Below are 16,335 nucleotides of genomic sequence, written 5' to 3'. Positions count from 1 at the left end.
TTTTCTGCTATACTGTTCATTGGAATCATAAAAACTGACTGACTCAAATAAGCACACTGAGTCCAACATGTTCCCCCACTCACAACTAAATTGTGCACCATTTACAGAATAGCCTTGTTTACCAATTAATGAGGTCCGCTGATAGTGTAGTGGTACACACGCCTGAGTTGTGTGCGGGCAGCGTGGGATCGATTCCCGCTCAGTGACAGTGTCTATGTGTGCCCTGCGACTGGCTGGCGACCAGTTCGGGGTGTAGTCTGCCTTCGCCCATTGACGGCTGGGATAGGCTCCAGCAACTCCCCGCGACCCTGTATAGGATAAGCGGTTTGGAAGATGATGACCAATTAATGAGACGTCAACCCAAAAATTGTCTTTATAGCAATAAGGAGAGCTGGGCAGTCCGTCCCGGGGGTGGAATGGTCCGTCCCTTCATCCTGGACGGACGCCCATTTTTGGGACGGAGGACGGGGGGTGACAAGTTTTAAAAAATTACGGACTAAGCAAGGGCGGAGGTGGATTTTAGTCCGGCCTACTAATCGTCCCTTATGCCTCATGCGTGTGACGTAGTCGCGAGGCAGCCAAAGTTCATCTCAACCCACTCGGGGAAATGGGCAAACGACAAAAATCGCCTTTGAACACTTCAAACGCGTCACTAGTTACCCAACTGCGCAGGAGATTTTTTAACTGGAGGTACAGGGTGAGTTCTACTAGTACGACAAGTGATGAGACCCAGCATCAGAGCCAGCACACCAGCGAGTGATGCCGGGATGTCGCTTGACTGCTGGAGGAGTACGCAGCTTTAGCTGTGTTAAAGCTAATGCAAACAAATATTAACATCTTGGCAAAGTTCAACAGCTGCAAAAAACTAAAGAAATGAAAAACATCTCAGGTATAACAAGCTCCTCGCTCACGTTTCTCCAAGCTCTTTTTTTCTGTCCCGGTACTGGTAGATGTCCAAAAACCACAACGATAATCCCACACATAGTATGCACGCGCACACGTGCGTGACATGTTACTACTTGATGCTGATTGATGCCGCGATTCAAAGAGGGAAAAAGTTGATTTGTTTAGCCGCCCCGAATGGGCGGATTTAAAAATTATTATTTATTTATTTATTTATTTATTTTTTGCTGGATGGGGACGGACGTAAGGACAGAACCGCTTTAAAAGGACGGGGTCGGAGGATGATTATTTTTTATGAATAAGGACGAAGGGACGAGGCCGGAAGGGTACCCAGGTCGCAGACGGAGGACGCACTGTCAAAAAAGGGTCACGTGCCCACCTCTGGTAATAACTTCTATGCAGCCCCACTAGTCTAAACATGGCGTTCTGATTAATATTGTGTTTGTAGAATATGAATTAAGCAGCAAAATCCACCCGTCTTTATACATCTCAGAGGGCGGCCATTTTGTCACTTTCTGTTGACTGAAAATGACATCACAGTTGCTTAGGGCTCAAGTAACGACTAATCATCGCTCACCTGTTCTCTGAAGTGGAGGCAATTTTTGTAAAGGCAATTTTTGGTTTGACTTCTCTTTTAAGGGTACATTTGAAACACTCTGCTAAAAAAATACTTTTTGAACATTTCAAACAATTATTGCCAGGAGATTCCCATTACACACTGGCTGACATTGAAATTGTGCACCATGTATTGTACTGAATTTGCGTATTTACAGTATTACTGTGTCAATATTGGATGTGAATCTTTTTCATATCAACCCTTCTCAACAAAACCCATTTTTTGGTGCTATATTTTTCTGAACGGTAAACTACATTTTCTTAATCTGTGGTTCCTCGCCTGAAGTCCATCTTTACACTTTCTTAGCGCTCCACAATTAGTTACAGTACATGAATTTTCGGCATATGGCCTTCAAGGAATCATTTTACAATGTCTGTTCAATTCTCTGTCAGATGGGATTTCAATATCATCGCACTTTAAATTGATTTCATGCTGAGTTTAGGTTTTATCCAATTAAAAACAGATTATTCATGCAAGGAGAGCCTCAATTTCTACACTGAAAATTTGCTGATGAAGCTTTGGTTTCTTAATCGTATTATCAAGACCAACGCTACCTTTTCCTTCTGCTTTTTCTGCCTAGCATTAACCCATAATTTCTCCCATCATAGTTGCTCCTATCTTGCGAACTTGCAAAAATCCTTCCTTTCCCATTTCCCTCACCCTCTATTCCCGACACGTTTTTCCCTTCAATTGATAAATCCATCCATCCATTCATTATCCTAACCGCTTATCCTCACAAGCGCCGTGGGCTCAATTAATATATTTGCCCACTAATTAGAATGAAAAGCTAATATATTGCAGATTGGCAAGACTGATGATGGATAGGCACAGATCTAGCGAATCGCTTCCTCAATTATTTCTCCATCAGGCAACATTGTTAACGAAGTGTAACCAACATTCATGCTGCATAATAATGCTTGTCCCAGAGTTGAGTTCAACAGGTTTAATCCTCAGATGCCCTCCATCCATTCTTCAAGATTCTCTGGCCCCATCTTGCAGCAATTAGATTTTTACGACACCAGCGTACCCTAGGAAAAGCAACTAATCAGACATGGTGTGACTGACAAGGTGTCAATCATTTGTTATGCGCTTGCGGGCAAGGGCACATGCATAGCAGTCAAACCGCTGCAGCCTCGCTCTGACCTGGTTCTTGGGCTTCGGGAGCTTTGCTGAAAATGTGACAGAAAATCCACCTATAGAAACCCCACTATAGAAACTGGGAATAAGACATGCACACAGAAGCAGAGCAAAAGGAACTCAGGCAGCTTGGACTATTCAGAAGCCACACAGAATGAGAAACATACAGATACGTTTATCATCGCTTTGATTTTTAATTGATTGTGGGTCCAGCCGTCCAGAAATCCATGACCTTCTTACGACCAATCATGGCTCCGGTTCAGAAAACAGGTGAGCCGTGATTGGTCGTTACCTGAGCCCTGAACAGTTGTGATGTCATTTTCAGTCGACAGAAGTGACAAAATGGCCGCCCCCAGATATGGCTAAAAACGGGTGGATTTTGCTGCTTAAATCATATTCCACAAATGCAATATTAATCAGAATGCTGTGTTTAGACTAGTGGGGGTACATGGACCATATTATTGTAAAGAAAGATTTTGGGTTGACTTCCACTTTAAAGACTTAGATAAGGCAAGGTATTCTGGGAATTGAAATGCAGCTCTACCATTATATCTAACAATTGGGAAGTTTTTCCAATTTTATTGATCAGTTTTTTTCTGAGTAGGCTTTTAAATGTTACTGTTACATGTTTAAATGTCCAGTGTGTCTATTTTTTTCCAAGGATGGATTGCTCCATAGTAAAGAAGACACATTCACTCATGCATGTATGGTGATAAGAGTGAGAGGAGAAATGTTAATGACAGAAGGAAATGGGTGATGAGTGCATCCGAGAAAACAAGAGAGTCCAGCTACTGCCTCAGTGGACTAATGAGACAGCACACTGTTTCTACTTGGGAATAATTAGTGTATTCTCAGAAGCTGCGACATTGTCAAGACTCACTCCTCTAACTCTCCTACAGAGCATAATCTACTTAAGTTTCTTTCTTTGCACTGGATTTGTTCTAATTTCATACTACTGTCGTGGTATCATAAGTAAAACAAATAAAACCAAAAGAAAAATCCAGACTGAACTCTCATCAGATATGCTGAAGTCACAGGTGGTTTGTTAGTGGTTTGTGCATTGTGTAGTTCCCCAGAGAATTTTCATTGAAATCGGAATATTTTTACTTCAGGTTCAAAGTTTTCAGGTGTGCTCATTGTTAATTATCAATAAAAGGGAGTCAGTTCGAAGGTCATACCAATCCATAAGTCAGGTTTTGGACACTAGTCTGTTCAATGTTGCTTTTAGGTGAAAGACCTGCTAAAGATGGAAAAAAAAACCTGCACAACTGCTCAATATCACCGCATTGGATTGCAGACATTAAGGTCTCTACATACCAATCCGACGTCGGCCGTTGTGGCCAACTGTCGCGTTGGCCTAGAAGTCAGCACGTCGGACCGGAAAATGACCGAAGAACACACTGCAAAAGCCGAAGGAGACACCAATTACTCCGGACCATTTGTGCATGTGTGAGTAGTACACCATTCCCCCTCCATCCCATCTGAGTTAATATATTTACAAACAATTATGAACAGTTTCTGTATGAAAATAAACTCAAGTATAAAAATAAATCCTACCTGGTATAACCAACTGTGTCTAAATAGCTTCCCATACCTTGCCTTGCATCACTCGATTGGCGTAGCTTTTCACGGCGATGTCGAATAATGGCTGTCTTTTTTTTTTTTTGTGCTCTTCTGTCCAGCCAGCCATTATGTTGAGGAGATGTGAAAAATGAGCAAAGTTGATTTAGTTCTTGACGAAAATCATTCAATTTTCACCGTTTTTCCACATTCGTCACTTCTGGTCCAGTGCCCTGATTCGCTAGCTAACAGCCAATCACAGTGATCATTTGTTCCGACAGCTCGACCCGATCCTACATGTTGAATCAGCCGAACACGCCGATGGCTCCGACTTTATGACGTTGCGGGACACACCAAACAGACGGCTTGTACCGACTTTCCAACGGCGGATTGGTGTGTCGAGGCTTTTAAACAAATAATCTGTGTCATGAGTACATCGGTTTAAAAGGCAGAGCTGGGCATTTTACAAAAAATTCGCAGTCCGTTTATCGCCTTCCATCGGTATCCTTCCGCCGGCCGTCTATGCGCCCTTTTGTCCGGCCAGACCAAGTAGTAATCGCCTGTAGTCTAGTCTACCTATCATTTTAAACGGTCTTCCGTTATCGGTTCCAACTACCAACTTCGACAAACTGTGATGTTCGTCGACATCAAATAAATGAAACTGTAGGTTCTCAAGAACATGTTGTTTAATACGTAGACAGCAAGCAACTTTTCATACACAACGTCTGCTATCTTGCTATTTCTGTTCTCGTCAAACCCGCCTTAACTTCCATCAAGACTCGCGAGAGTCAAGAATGTATACTTCAGGGACTATAGTAATTTCCATACATTACATCTCCCCCTTTCAATGATATGGATAAGGATATTATTCCAGTACAGACAATATAACAAAAATCACTCTACTTACTCCATCCATCAGAAACAATTTTCCAATATCAGTCTATATCCTGAACAAATAACACATTTAACGATATACCTTTTCACTTCCAGAAAAAGGTTTCAAAACTTATATTCACCAATTTAACATACAAGTTCACAACAATTTTCTTTTTTTTTTTTCACAGAACCAACTTTCTCAAAGTCAACAATGTCCTCATAAATCCATTCTATTAGCTGGTTTAGTCGCTCTCCCTGAACGAGTGATGGTGACTTTCTCTTGAGTGGATGAAACAGATGAAGCAGAAGACACACCTTTTTAGTTTGGCTTTTAACTCATTTTAAGTAATTCCTTGGGTCCGGGTGGCCGGGGGACTCTACACTTTGTGTGGGGTCCACCCTGCTGATCCGGGCCGGGGGTCTCTGTGATGGCGGCACTCCCTGTGGCCCGTGGGCTGTCATTCCCCTCAGCGTGAACGAGCCCCCCTTGGGTACCCTTTCCTCATATGGTTCCTCTGTGCCTTGTCATTTTTTTTTTAACAAAGTTTATCAGGTTGTGTGCTTTGTGTGTATTTGTGGGGTGTGTGTGTGTGTGTGTAGGTGCGAGTACTGATGTAATAGCGGATATATATCTTTGGGTTTGTTGGGAGGGAGGGCGGGTTGCGGGTCTTCCTTTTTATGTTGTGTTTTGGACATTTTTACTCGACAGCACTTTGAGTTGCATTCTTTTTGTATGAAAAGTGCTATATAAATAAATTTGATTTGATTTGATTTGATCCTACAGGAGTCTTTTCCTAGCTGGGAACCATACTCACATTTGTCTCAATGTCACCAGTTCCTTCTGCTGTGAACTGTCGTTTTAGTGTGGAGTGTTACCTGAAGGTAATGTAGGTGCACTCAGTAGATGACGTCTGTTTCGTCTATACTGTCCTCCTTGTGTAGACTCCACCAGGTAGGACCTCGCAGTAGAACTGGCTCCTATCACCATACCTGGCGTTGTCCATTGTTTTTCATTATCCAATTTCATGAGAACCTTGTCCCCTGGACTCAGCTGCGGAAGATTTCTCACACCATTCCTGCGATTATAGTGATAAGCTTGTCTTTGTTTAGCAGCTGCATCCATTTGTTGAAGCAGAACTTTGTTCGGCCATTTTGGATCTAAGTTCTTGGGCAAGGTTGGAAGAATTGTCCTGATCTTTCGACCCATCAACAGCTCGGCAGGACTCACTCCCATGGATGATGATGGTGTAGCTCTGTATGTCATCAAAGCAAGAAGAGGATCTTCCTGTTTAAGAATAGCTTTTGCTACATGCACAGCCCTCTCAGCGTGTCCATTACTCTGAGCATAATGTGGACTAGATGTCAAATGGACAAAGCCATATTCGTTGCTGAACTGACTGAACTCCTCTGAAGCTAACTGAGGTCCATTATCACTCACCAACACTTCTGGGATGCCATAACGTGCAAATATGGCTTTTAGCTTAGCAATGACTCGCTTACTTGTGATCGTTGGCACGTGAAGAATCTCAATGTACCTTGAATAGTAATCAGACACTACCAGATAGGCCTGTTTGTTATGCTCACACAGATCTATGCCTATCTTTTGCCATGGCTTAGATGGTAACTCACTTGGCATTAAAGGCTCTTTTCTCTGTGCGTTTCTGTTTTCTCTGCAGAAGTTACATTGAGTTACTTTAGTATTAATATCCTGAGAAATTCTCGGCCACCATACCGATTGATTGGCTCTCTCTCTACATTCCACCAACCCCTGGTACTCACCGTGAACCTTATCTATAATTTCATTTCTCATCGAGCTGGGAATAACGATACGATTCCCTCTGGTGATCAACGCTTCGACCAATGACAGCTCTCCCCTTACTTGGTAAAAATCCTTAACAGACTCAGGTATCTTTTTCTCATAGTCAGGCAATCCTGACTGAATAAACACCCTCACTAGCTGAAGCTGCGAGTTCTCTGCAGTGTGTTCCTTTATCGTTTCCATTCTTTGTGGAGTAGCTGGAAGATGTCTCAAGACTGAGTAAACGTGCAGCCACATCACTACTGTATGTGTCGTCCTCCTCACCATGAATGGAAAGAGCATCTGCCACTGCCAATGTCTTTCCCGGAGTATATACAGCCTCCGCATTAAATCGCATCAATCTCATGAGAAGTCTCTGACATCTTATAGGAACATTATCCAAGTCTTTGCTGTTCATTAGTGGTACTAAAGGCTTGTGATCCGTAACAAGTTTGAAATGGTCCAATCCAAACAAGTATTTATCAAAATGTTCGCATGCCCAAACGCTGGCAAGACATTCTTTCTCTATATGCGCGTATCGTGTTTCGGCATCTCTAAGTCTCCTAGAACAGTACGCGACAGGTTTCCAATCCTCACCTCGTTGTTGAAGCAGAATTGCCCCCAGTCCATAACTTCTGGCGTCAGCGGACACCACTGTTGGTGTGCTTGCATCATACTGGGTGAGTACAGGTGCTGACATCAAAGCCATCTTCAGTCTCTGGAAGGCGGACTGTTGTGCGGACCCCCACAGCCATTTAACTGTCCCTTTTAGCAGCTCATACAGTGGTTGACCTTTGGTGGATAGGTCTGGGATGAACTTAGCCATATAGTTTACCATTCCCAAAAACCGCTTCAGCTCAGACACATTCTGAGGTTGTGGAAAGTCTCTTATGCCAGCTACCCTTTTTTGATCCGGTTTGACACCAATCTCATTAAAAATCCCAGAAATCCCAGAATTCGTCCCAGAAAACGAACCTGTCGCTGTTTAAACTTGGCTTCGTTTAATTTAAGACCTGATGCCTCAATCACCTTCAGCACCTGCTTTAGGCGGCTGTCGTGTATCTCTTCGGTTTCACCATGCATGTCGTCCATGTAGACTTCCGTTCCTTCTAACCCCTGTAGGGTCTCGGCCATTTCCCTTTGGAAAATTTCAGGTGCACTTGTTATCCCAAATGGGAGTCTTCGGAAGGCGTACCTCCCAAAAGGTGTAATGAAAGTGGTGTAACAGTCCATTCATCTGAGTTAGCCTCCTTGCTGACTTCACCCAAAAACTGGAACTGTCCTTTGCTCTCAGTGACTTCATTCACTGCTTTAGTGTGACATACTTGTGCCCAATGTCCTCTTTTGTTGCACTTTTTACATGTACTTTTGAAAGCAGGACATTTACCCTTTTGGTGCTGTGTGCCGCACCTGCCGCAGCTCTTGTCCTTTTTGTGGTCTGCAGCTCCACCTTGTGGTCTGTAATGTGCGTTCTGTTGCGGTCCTCACCGACTGCCGTCTTCAATTTTAGACACTTGTATTTCCGGTGCCTGAGACTGGAGGCTGATTTATTTCGCCACCTCCTCGGCTTGTCGTACTTGCTGGATGACTTGTGATAGCGTCAGGTCTGCTGTGAGCTGAAACTTTTCAGATAATTCCTTGTCGCGAATGCCAACAACTAGTTTATCTCGGATGTGTTCATCTCTCTTGTCACCAAACTCACAATTTTCTGCCAAATCGAATAAAACTCTGATATATGCCTTTGCCTTTCCCCCGGCCAGCTGGCTTCGCTGATAAAAGCAGGCCCGTTCGTGTATTCAGTTCCGTCTTTGAATGAAGTATGCATCAAACTTCTGTAACACGACGTCATGGTTCTTTTTGTGTCCCTCGTCATCAAACTCGAAGGAACTGAATATTTTCTCCGCTTCACTACCCATGGCGTATATGATTGAACAGACCTGGACTTCGCCGTCCTCTTTGTTCAGTTTCGTCGCCGTCTGAAAACGAGAAAATCTTTGTTTCCACTCCGGCCATCCTGCCGGGCTTGTGAATTTAAACTCTTCGGGTGGACTAAACTTCGACATCGTAATTGCGTTCTCATGGTCGCGTCACTTCTGACACCATGTGATGTTTGTCAACATCAAATAATGAAACTGTAGGTTCTCAAGAACACATTGTTTAATATGTAGACAGCAAGCAACTTTTCATACACAACATCTGCTATCTTGCTATTTCTGTTCTCGTCAAACCCACCTTAACTTCCATCAAGACTCGTGAGAGTCAAGAGTGTATACTTCAGGGACCATTGTAATTTCCATACATTACACAAACTACTTATCTACTACTCTTCAATTGGCACTAGCACCCCTTCACGCCACACCCGCTGAGCGATATTTGAAACGAAAGACTCACATAGCATGGAAGCCTCACCGTGGCCGGACTAAATGCATCTCATCTTAGAACCTTTATGGCCCTTTGAGGACCTTTGAGGACTCGGCCGCAACCAATGGGAAATGAAAGCCTCGCCGCGGACATTGAAGCCTCAAAAATAGATGATTACATCGATGGAAAAAATGAGCTTCCGACTAAACCTAGTCCGTTTATTTTTTTCAAAGTTTCCCATCTATCATTTATCACCTACAAAATGAGCGTGGGTCATCGGCGCACATAGACTGACCGGTTTGTCACATAGGCGGAATGCCCAGCTCTTTTAAAAGACAAACTGACAGGGACAGCATGGTGACCCAGTGGGTAGCACGTCAGCCTCACGGCTCTGACGTTTGAATACAGGTTCTGGCCTTCCTGTATGTGTGTCCATTGGGGTGAATGTGAATGGTTGTTGTATGGGACCTGCGATTGACTGGCAACCAGTCCAGGGTGTATCACGATTTACACATCCTAATCCAGATTTGTTTTGAAAAAAGTTCGAATAGGATGAGAATTCAAAGGGATCAAGGCAGTAACCTACAATCTCCCCGCATGCAAGAGAGTTTTGGAGTCACTTGGGAGGGAATAGCTGCAACATGGCCCATCTTCTAATTATCAACCATGTAAGTCTATCTCATTTAAGCATGAAAGAGTTGCACAAGACAACCTCCCAGCTGCAGACTTCAAATATTAGACACAGAGGACACATCTTTGGTACGGTGTGATTTTATTTCCACGTCTCATAAATATTTACTTTTGATACACTAATAAAATAGCTTGAATATTTGCACAACTTAAAATATTAACAGCTTCCCCAAAATTGAGAAACTACAAAAATTCCAGGTTTTAAATCCTGAGTCACAAGGAGAAGATTTAACAGGTTTGGTGATGGATGCTACACAGTAGCTGAGAAAAAGTGCACAGCTCCAGTCAAATTACAAATATTTTTGTTTGTTTGTTCATTTTAAACAGATAAAAAATGGATTGAATAAGAATATAATACATGACAGTCAGTTTCACACTTAAGTTATTTTTACACAATGCCTTTGGAGAAATAGTTAGCAGTAGTAATTTTGTGAAATCCACAAAAGCCAAAAATATAGTCATATAGAAAATATAGATCACTAATATATTTGTGCCTAGGTAGTAGCCTACACAAAATATGTAATCAATACTTGTGGGTCACGTTTGGTTATTTTATCATTACAGCATATCATGTGTACTATGACACGAACACATAATGGTGAAAAAATATCACTGAACACAATCTTTTGTGTTAAAGGGGAAGTCAACCTCAACATTTTCTTTACAATAATATGTTCTATGCTACTCCACCAGTCTAAATACAGCATTCTGATTAATATGAATAAAAATCCACCTGTTTTTATCCATCTCAGGGGGTGGCCATTTTGTCACTTGCTGTCGACTGAAAATGACATCACAGCTGCTCAGGGCAGAGGTAACAACCAATCATGGTTCACTTTTTTTCTAAAGCTGAGCCATGATTGATTGTTACTCGAGCAACTGTGATGTCATGGCCACACCCTGAAATGGATAAAAACAGATGTATTTTGCTGCTTAAAGCGGAAGTCAAGCCAAACATATTTTTTTCAAGAATATGTTCCGCTCAGATTCAGAAAACAGGTCAGTCGTGATTGGTCGTTGTGAGCAGTTGTGATGTCATTTTCAGTCGACAGAAGACAAAATGGTCGCCCCCAGAGATGGATAAAAACAAGTGCATTTTGCTGCTTAACTTATATTCTACAAACGCAAAATTAATCAGTATGCCGTGTTGCAACTAGTGGGCCAGCTGGGAACATATTCTTGAGAAAAATATGTTTGGATTGGCTACCGCTTTAATTCATATTCCGCAAACACAATATTAATCAGAATATCACGTTTAGACTAGTGAGACTGCATATAACATATTTTTGTATAGAAAATGTTTGAGTTGATTTTCGCTTTAAGAAAACAAAATCTACTGTATGCGCTGTTGAAAATAAATACAACTCTATAGTCAAAGTCACATACAAACACCCAAAAATGAAGCACAAATTCCAGCTAATTTGCTCCTTTGTTGATACTATCCAATGGCTTGGTGGTCATTCAAGTATTTAGTTGCTTTTATGTTTTTTTTGGCAAACTTATTTTTACACTTGTGTAACTCTTGAGAATGTTAAAAAGTGTGGGTGCATCTGTGACTGTTGACATGATAGTACTCCCATGTCCTTTGTCATTAAAGTTAAGAATGACTGTTTTATTGTTCTTCCATTTGAATTACTAACGGCTATCTTATGATTGTAGCAGTTTGTGGGATCGAACTGATTTTTTTATTTCCATTCTTTGCTATGGGAAAAGTGGAATAGAATGCCATCGATGTTCCACTGAGCGACTGCCGAGATGCAGGAGGCCAAGGACAAAATTGCTCAATGTGAGGATTGGCTTCGGGGGAAAAGGAAGCGCAGGTCTAAGAATCAAGACCCGGCACCAATGACCATCACCAGGTGGGGTGATGTGTTTTTTGACTTTAATGAAGGAGCCCATTGTCAGAGCATTTTGTATTCCAGTGTCATCATCTAACTCATGGTGAGTTATTACAGCCTTCTCAAGAAAGTGTGAGCAGGCATTGACATACTTGTATGACACTTCATTATAGCCGAAATGACAAGATTATTAGACAGAAGTTGTGACTGACAGCATCATTAAAAACACTGCGGTCTGTTGAGAGAACAAGACGTTCATAATTATATCAGTGTCTAATTTAGGCCAACATTTAGTAGTACGGAGGCTTTTTCAAGAGCTCTTTGTCGTTGCAGACAGTTGCTCCGAGGCTGCGTCATCAGTGTGCGAATGAGCTGTTAAGTTTCACTTACCCGTAAATCATCACGTGAATGAGGTGACAGTGTAAAAGCATTTGAGTACCTTCAAGGTAGCAGGGCAGCCTAAATTCAGGCACAGATGTCGTTGCATGCTGTGCATTTGCATGTTGAAATTAGCTTTACATTTCTTCAGTGGGATTATTCCAGTATAATGAAGTAGTCAATGTGTACCAAAAACCAGCAATCAGATTCCAATTGCCTGCCACTAACTTCCTCAATTGAGTAACTTTTGAAACAGTAGACTTGTAATGTCACTGTCATGTTCGTATACATCTCTGTTGTGCCATTATTACTACATTTGTTGTTGTAGCTTTGTCACTCTGTGTCATTTTAATGTGGGTACTTGGGAAGCTTGTTGTTCAACGGATATACTGTAACGTGGTCTAATCAGAACTGCTGAGTCACTAAGTGTAGTGTTACTGCCAATGGTGTGTCATCAATCCATCCATTTCTAGCTTGCAAAGTTTGTTTTGGAGCGTATTGCCACTGGGCTTTATACAAGGCCATAGAACTTCAAGAGCAACTAACTAAACTGGATATCACACGTAGTGTTCATGAGAATTGGTTGCCCTCTGCCCACAAGCATATTGGAACCATGCAAACTGAATTTGTTAAAGTTACGTGATATGATAGTGAGGGTGCAACTGCGGTCTGATACCCGAAATGTTATTTCAAGCAGACCTTGTGTAATAACCAGAGGGGCTACATGATTTTATGAATCTGTTCCCTGGAATATGAAATTGTGTTTCTCATTCCAACTGCAGAATGGGGAGTTTTGTGAACATGATTCATCTGTGAGCGTCTATCCTCTCGAGTCATTGCATGTATAAAATGGTTATTAGAGAACTAATGAAGAATTTTCTTTTGCCGATTCTTATTCGAATGATGACTCGGATCAAAGCATGTTTTTGGGCATGTATTTTCCTGCTCAGATCAGCAGGAGAGTTCTTTTCAAACTCAACTCTTATTCCAATGTGACCCAGAGCTTAGTAGCTGTCCATTTTCAGGTTTTATTGTAGCCTTTTGCTTTGCAGCAGCTGATGACGCCTTTCTTTCTCCATCCCACTAAAGATGTCACTAAATGTGTTCACTGGGGCAGGACAGTCAGAATGTTAGTGATGGTCCATTTTTGTCCGCTGCAGTCTTGAATGGCGAGCTGGAAACTAAACTGTGACTGACTGCTTTCCACCATCTCCAGACAATGCTGAGACTCCGTGTTCTGGATGGAACCGTCCTAGAGAGAGAGAGAGTGAGAGAGAGAGAGAGAGAGAGAGAGAGAGAGAGAGAGAGAGAAAGAGAGAGAGAGAGAGAGAGAGAGAGAGAGAGAGAGAGAGAGCGAGGGAAAAAGAGCAAATAAAAGATTATTTGTGAAGACTAGATCAACGATTGTGGATATTGACACAGTCCAATGTACCTCTCTTCTTTTTGCACTTTGTGGAAAACCTATCAGAGAATTCTGCTGAAGGTTTTGTAGGATTTGTTTTCCTGACAAAGAAATAATTTAGTAATCAGCCATAGTGATTACAAAAACAGTTCATATGTACTTTTTTTTTTTTCATCACACCTACAGTAGTGACATGGGAGGTTCGGGTCCGTCGGCAGCGATATGCAGTATATTTTGACAATTTATTGCGACTTGAGGAACGTATCACGGTTTGTCAAGAGAGAGACTTGCATTATTAAAGCTACAGTAACTGTCACTTGTGAAGATACTGACAGGAAACACACTGTTTTCTTTCTACAAAGCAGATTTATATTTTTATCACCCCAGGATGAATTATTGTTGCGCATGCTGGTATTGTTTTATAATACAGCAGGCAAAAACAAAATCCCTCTGGACATTCTGTATTCCTTTCAAAAAACGTCAATAAATTTCATCACTTCTATTGCAAGAATGAATGATTTGTTCCGGTGCAAATTTGACCAATGTTGCTTTCATGTTTTTGCTGTTTAATAACACAACTGCATTTGATCAGAAGCGTCATAATGCTGCTGCTCTGATGCCTCCAATAAATCAGACTGAAAGTGGACTGGAAGAGGCACCGACACAGCACGAATGCAAAAATATGTCTGCGTTCTAAGCTTGTTCAAACCAACGCCACTTTGAATAAGAGGCTTGCTTCACCATGATTTCATATGAGTTGCCACATCTCCATTGTGTGTGTGAGACCATGACTCCATGTTTGTTTGTTTGCTGCATGACAGAGCCTAGAGCAATAAGATGGCACCCAGAGTTATGTAGTTCCTTAGCGATACTACAGGAACAGTAACATGTTTTAATGAGTTTACTAGGTCGCAGGAGAGCAGACTCAAGCTATTAGCATCAAGCTTACTGTGTGCACCAGAAAGACAGCATTGCTTTGAAATCAAAATGCTCTACATTACAAGGGTGTCCAAACTTTTTCCATCTAGGGCCGCATCCAGAAAAAAAATGTAGGATTGTTATCTTTTGTTTATTAATGTCATGCTGGAGGATTGTACCCGTTGTCATGTTTTTTGCTTTGCTCTCCCTCCTTCCCATTGGCTGATTGAAGCACCTGCTGCGCATTACTATCAAGGGACTTTAAAAGGACCTCAACAACAGCTCAGAATATTCTCTCTGCTCACAAATATAGCTCCACATCATAGTTGTTCTGGACCTCGTAGTTCTTCGTTTTTGCCTTTGTGACTTCATTGTATCCATGCGAGTAAGTATTTGTTCCGTGTCGCTTTATGTTGATCGTTATAGCGTTTATGGTTTTCCGTTTGTAGTTTCGTGCCTGCATAGTACCGGTCGTTTATCCTTGCCTTTTGCAGGTGTTTTGTTTCCCCAGCGGCTTTTGTTGAACTTTATAGCTATTTTTGTTTTTCTATAATAAATTCTGTTTTTGGTTTGAACTTTGTCTGTGTCTTTGTCGCGTTTGGGATCCCGACCCCATTAATTATTAACATGACAATCTAGCAATGTGGTCAAAGATTAATTAGATATTATGCACACAATATGACCATTTTTGGTGTTTTGTGGTATTCATTTAACATCATGTCATTATTGTTGTACTTTGAAATGGTTTCAAGCTGGGCTGCTTCAATTAGAGCGCTGCCATTTGGAATCTCATGTCATGAAAGGCAGCAGTATTCTGCTACGTTCACACCAAATGCGGATCAAGCGTTCCAAGTTGCTTGATTCGCTCGCGGTTGACCGCGGGAAATTTGAATCTTGAATGCTGCAGCCGCTCACTTGCTCACAGCGGAGAGGGGAGGGGCTTTGCTTGGTAGTAGACTACGACAGCATTTTTCAACATCGCAATCGAGTGGCCGACACACTTTGCCAATGCTAACAATATTGCTGTCTTGAAGTTCAAGAACTATTTAAAAAAAAAAAAAAAAAGCAGCCGAGTGAACAGGACGCTGTGTGGCTGTATGTAAGATAGTATGCCTGATGGTGATTGGCTGCCGCGAGGCGAAATGGCCAAAAAGTAGACTTTTGGCCGAATGGGAGCATTTTCGGTGCTTCCATCCACTCCAAACGCATCATTCGCGCCACCCTGCCCGCGCAAACTACATTGACTCCAATTGAAACGCGCACCGGCAGAAACGCATCATCCGCGTTTGTGAACGTAGCATTAGGAACAGATATCAGTATGATGCAAAAAGAGTTATATCCCACTGAAAACTACAACTAACCGCATACTGTTGGCTACACATGGACACAGTGTTGTTGCAGGTCGGTTCATGTTGCTCTGGATCTCACTAGAATAGAACCATTCCTGCGCTAAGCAGCACATTCAGAAGTAAAATATATATATATAAAAAACAGAATACTATTGGATATGTTTTGTAAATTTGAGATTTACACAATTTGCAGCTGTATCTTTCTTCATCAGAGGAATAAGAACTGAGGTTTGGTCATTGAATTCAAGACACAGTTTTAAAAATCAATGTAGCAAAAGTTTTAGTCACCATTGATTTAACCCGTTAAGGACGAGCGCGCATAACCGCGTTTCTGCCAATAGAGCTGGGAGCGCTGTTGCGTCTTTCTACCTTTAAAGCTGGGAGAGTGGACATGTCTGTCTTTTTTCAATCCAATTCTCTGTCTCTTAGCCAATTTAATGCATCAGAATACACATGTGACAGTGTAGCGAGACCGCAGAGGATGCTGCGGAATTTTTTCGAGCCGTAGG

The 16,335-nt window shown here is 41.9% G+C and overlaps 1 protein-coding gene across 3 annotated transcripts in view; it reads right to left on the bottom strand.

Annotated features, from left to right (window-relative positions):
* Nucleotides 1-10,006: 10,006 nt before the first annotated feature.
* LOC147148195 (polypeptide N-acetylgalactosaminyltransferase 18-like) overlaps nucleotides 10,007-16,335 on the bottom strand; it is a 177,000-nt gene continuing 170,671 nt past the window's right edge. For all 3 annotated transcript variants that reach the window (XM_086028477.1, XM_086028479.1, XM_086028480.1), the window contains one exon: nucleotides 10,007-13,409. In XM_086028477.1, coding sequence (XP_085884603.1) covers nucleotides 13,263-13,409 — 147 coding nt within the window. In that variant the 3' untranslated portion in view covers nucleotides 10,007-13,262. The remainder of the gene's footprint in view (nucleotides 13,410-16,335) is intronic.

This window comes from Filicampus tigris, chromosome 4 (assembly GCF_054856515.1).
Source record: "Filicampus tigris isolate MCC_2025a chromosome 4, RoL_Ftig_1.0, whole genome shotgun sequence".
Classification (NCBI taxonomy): Eukaryota; Metazoa; Chordata; class Actinopteri; order Syngnathiformes; family Syngnathidae; genus Filicampus; species Filicampus tigris.
The sequence above is the reverse complement of the archived record's forward strand: the minus strand, read 5'-3'. Positions and strand labels throughout refer to the sequence as shown.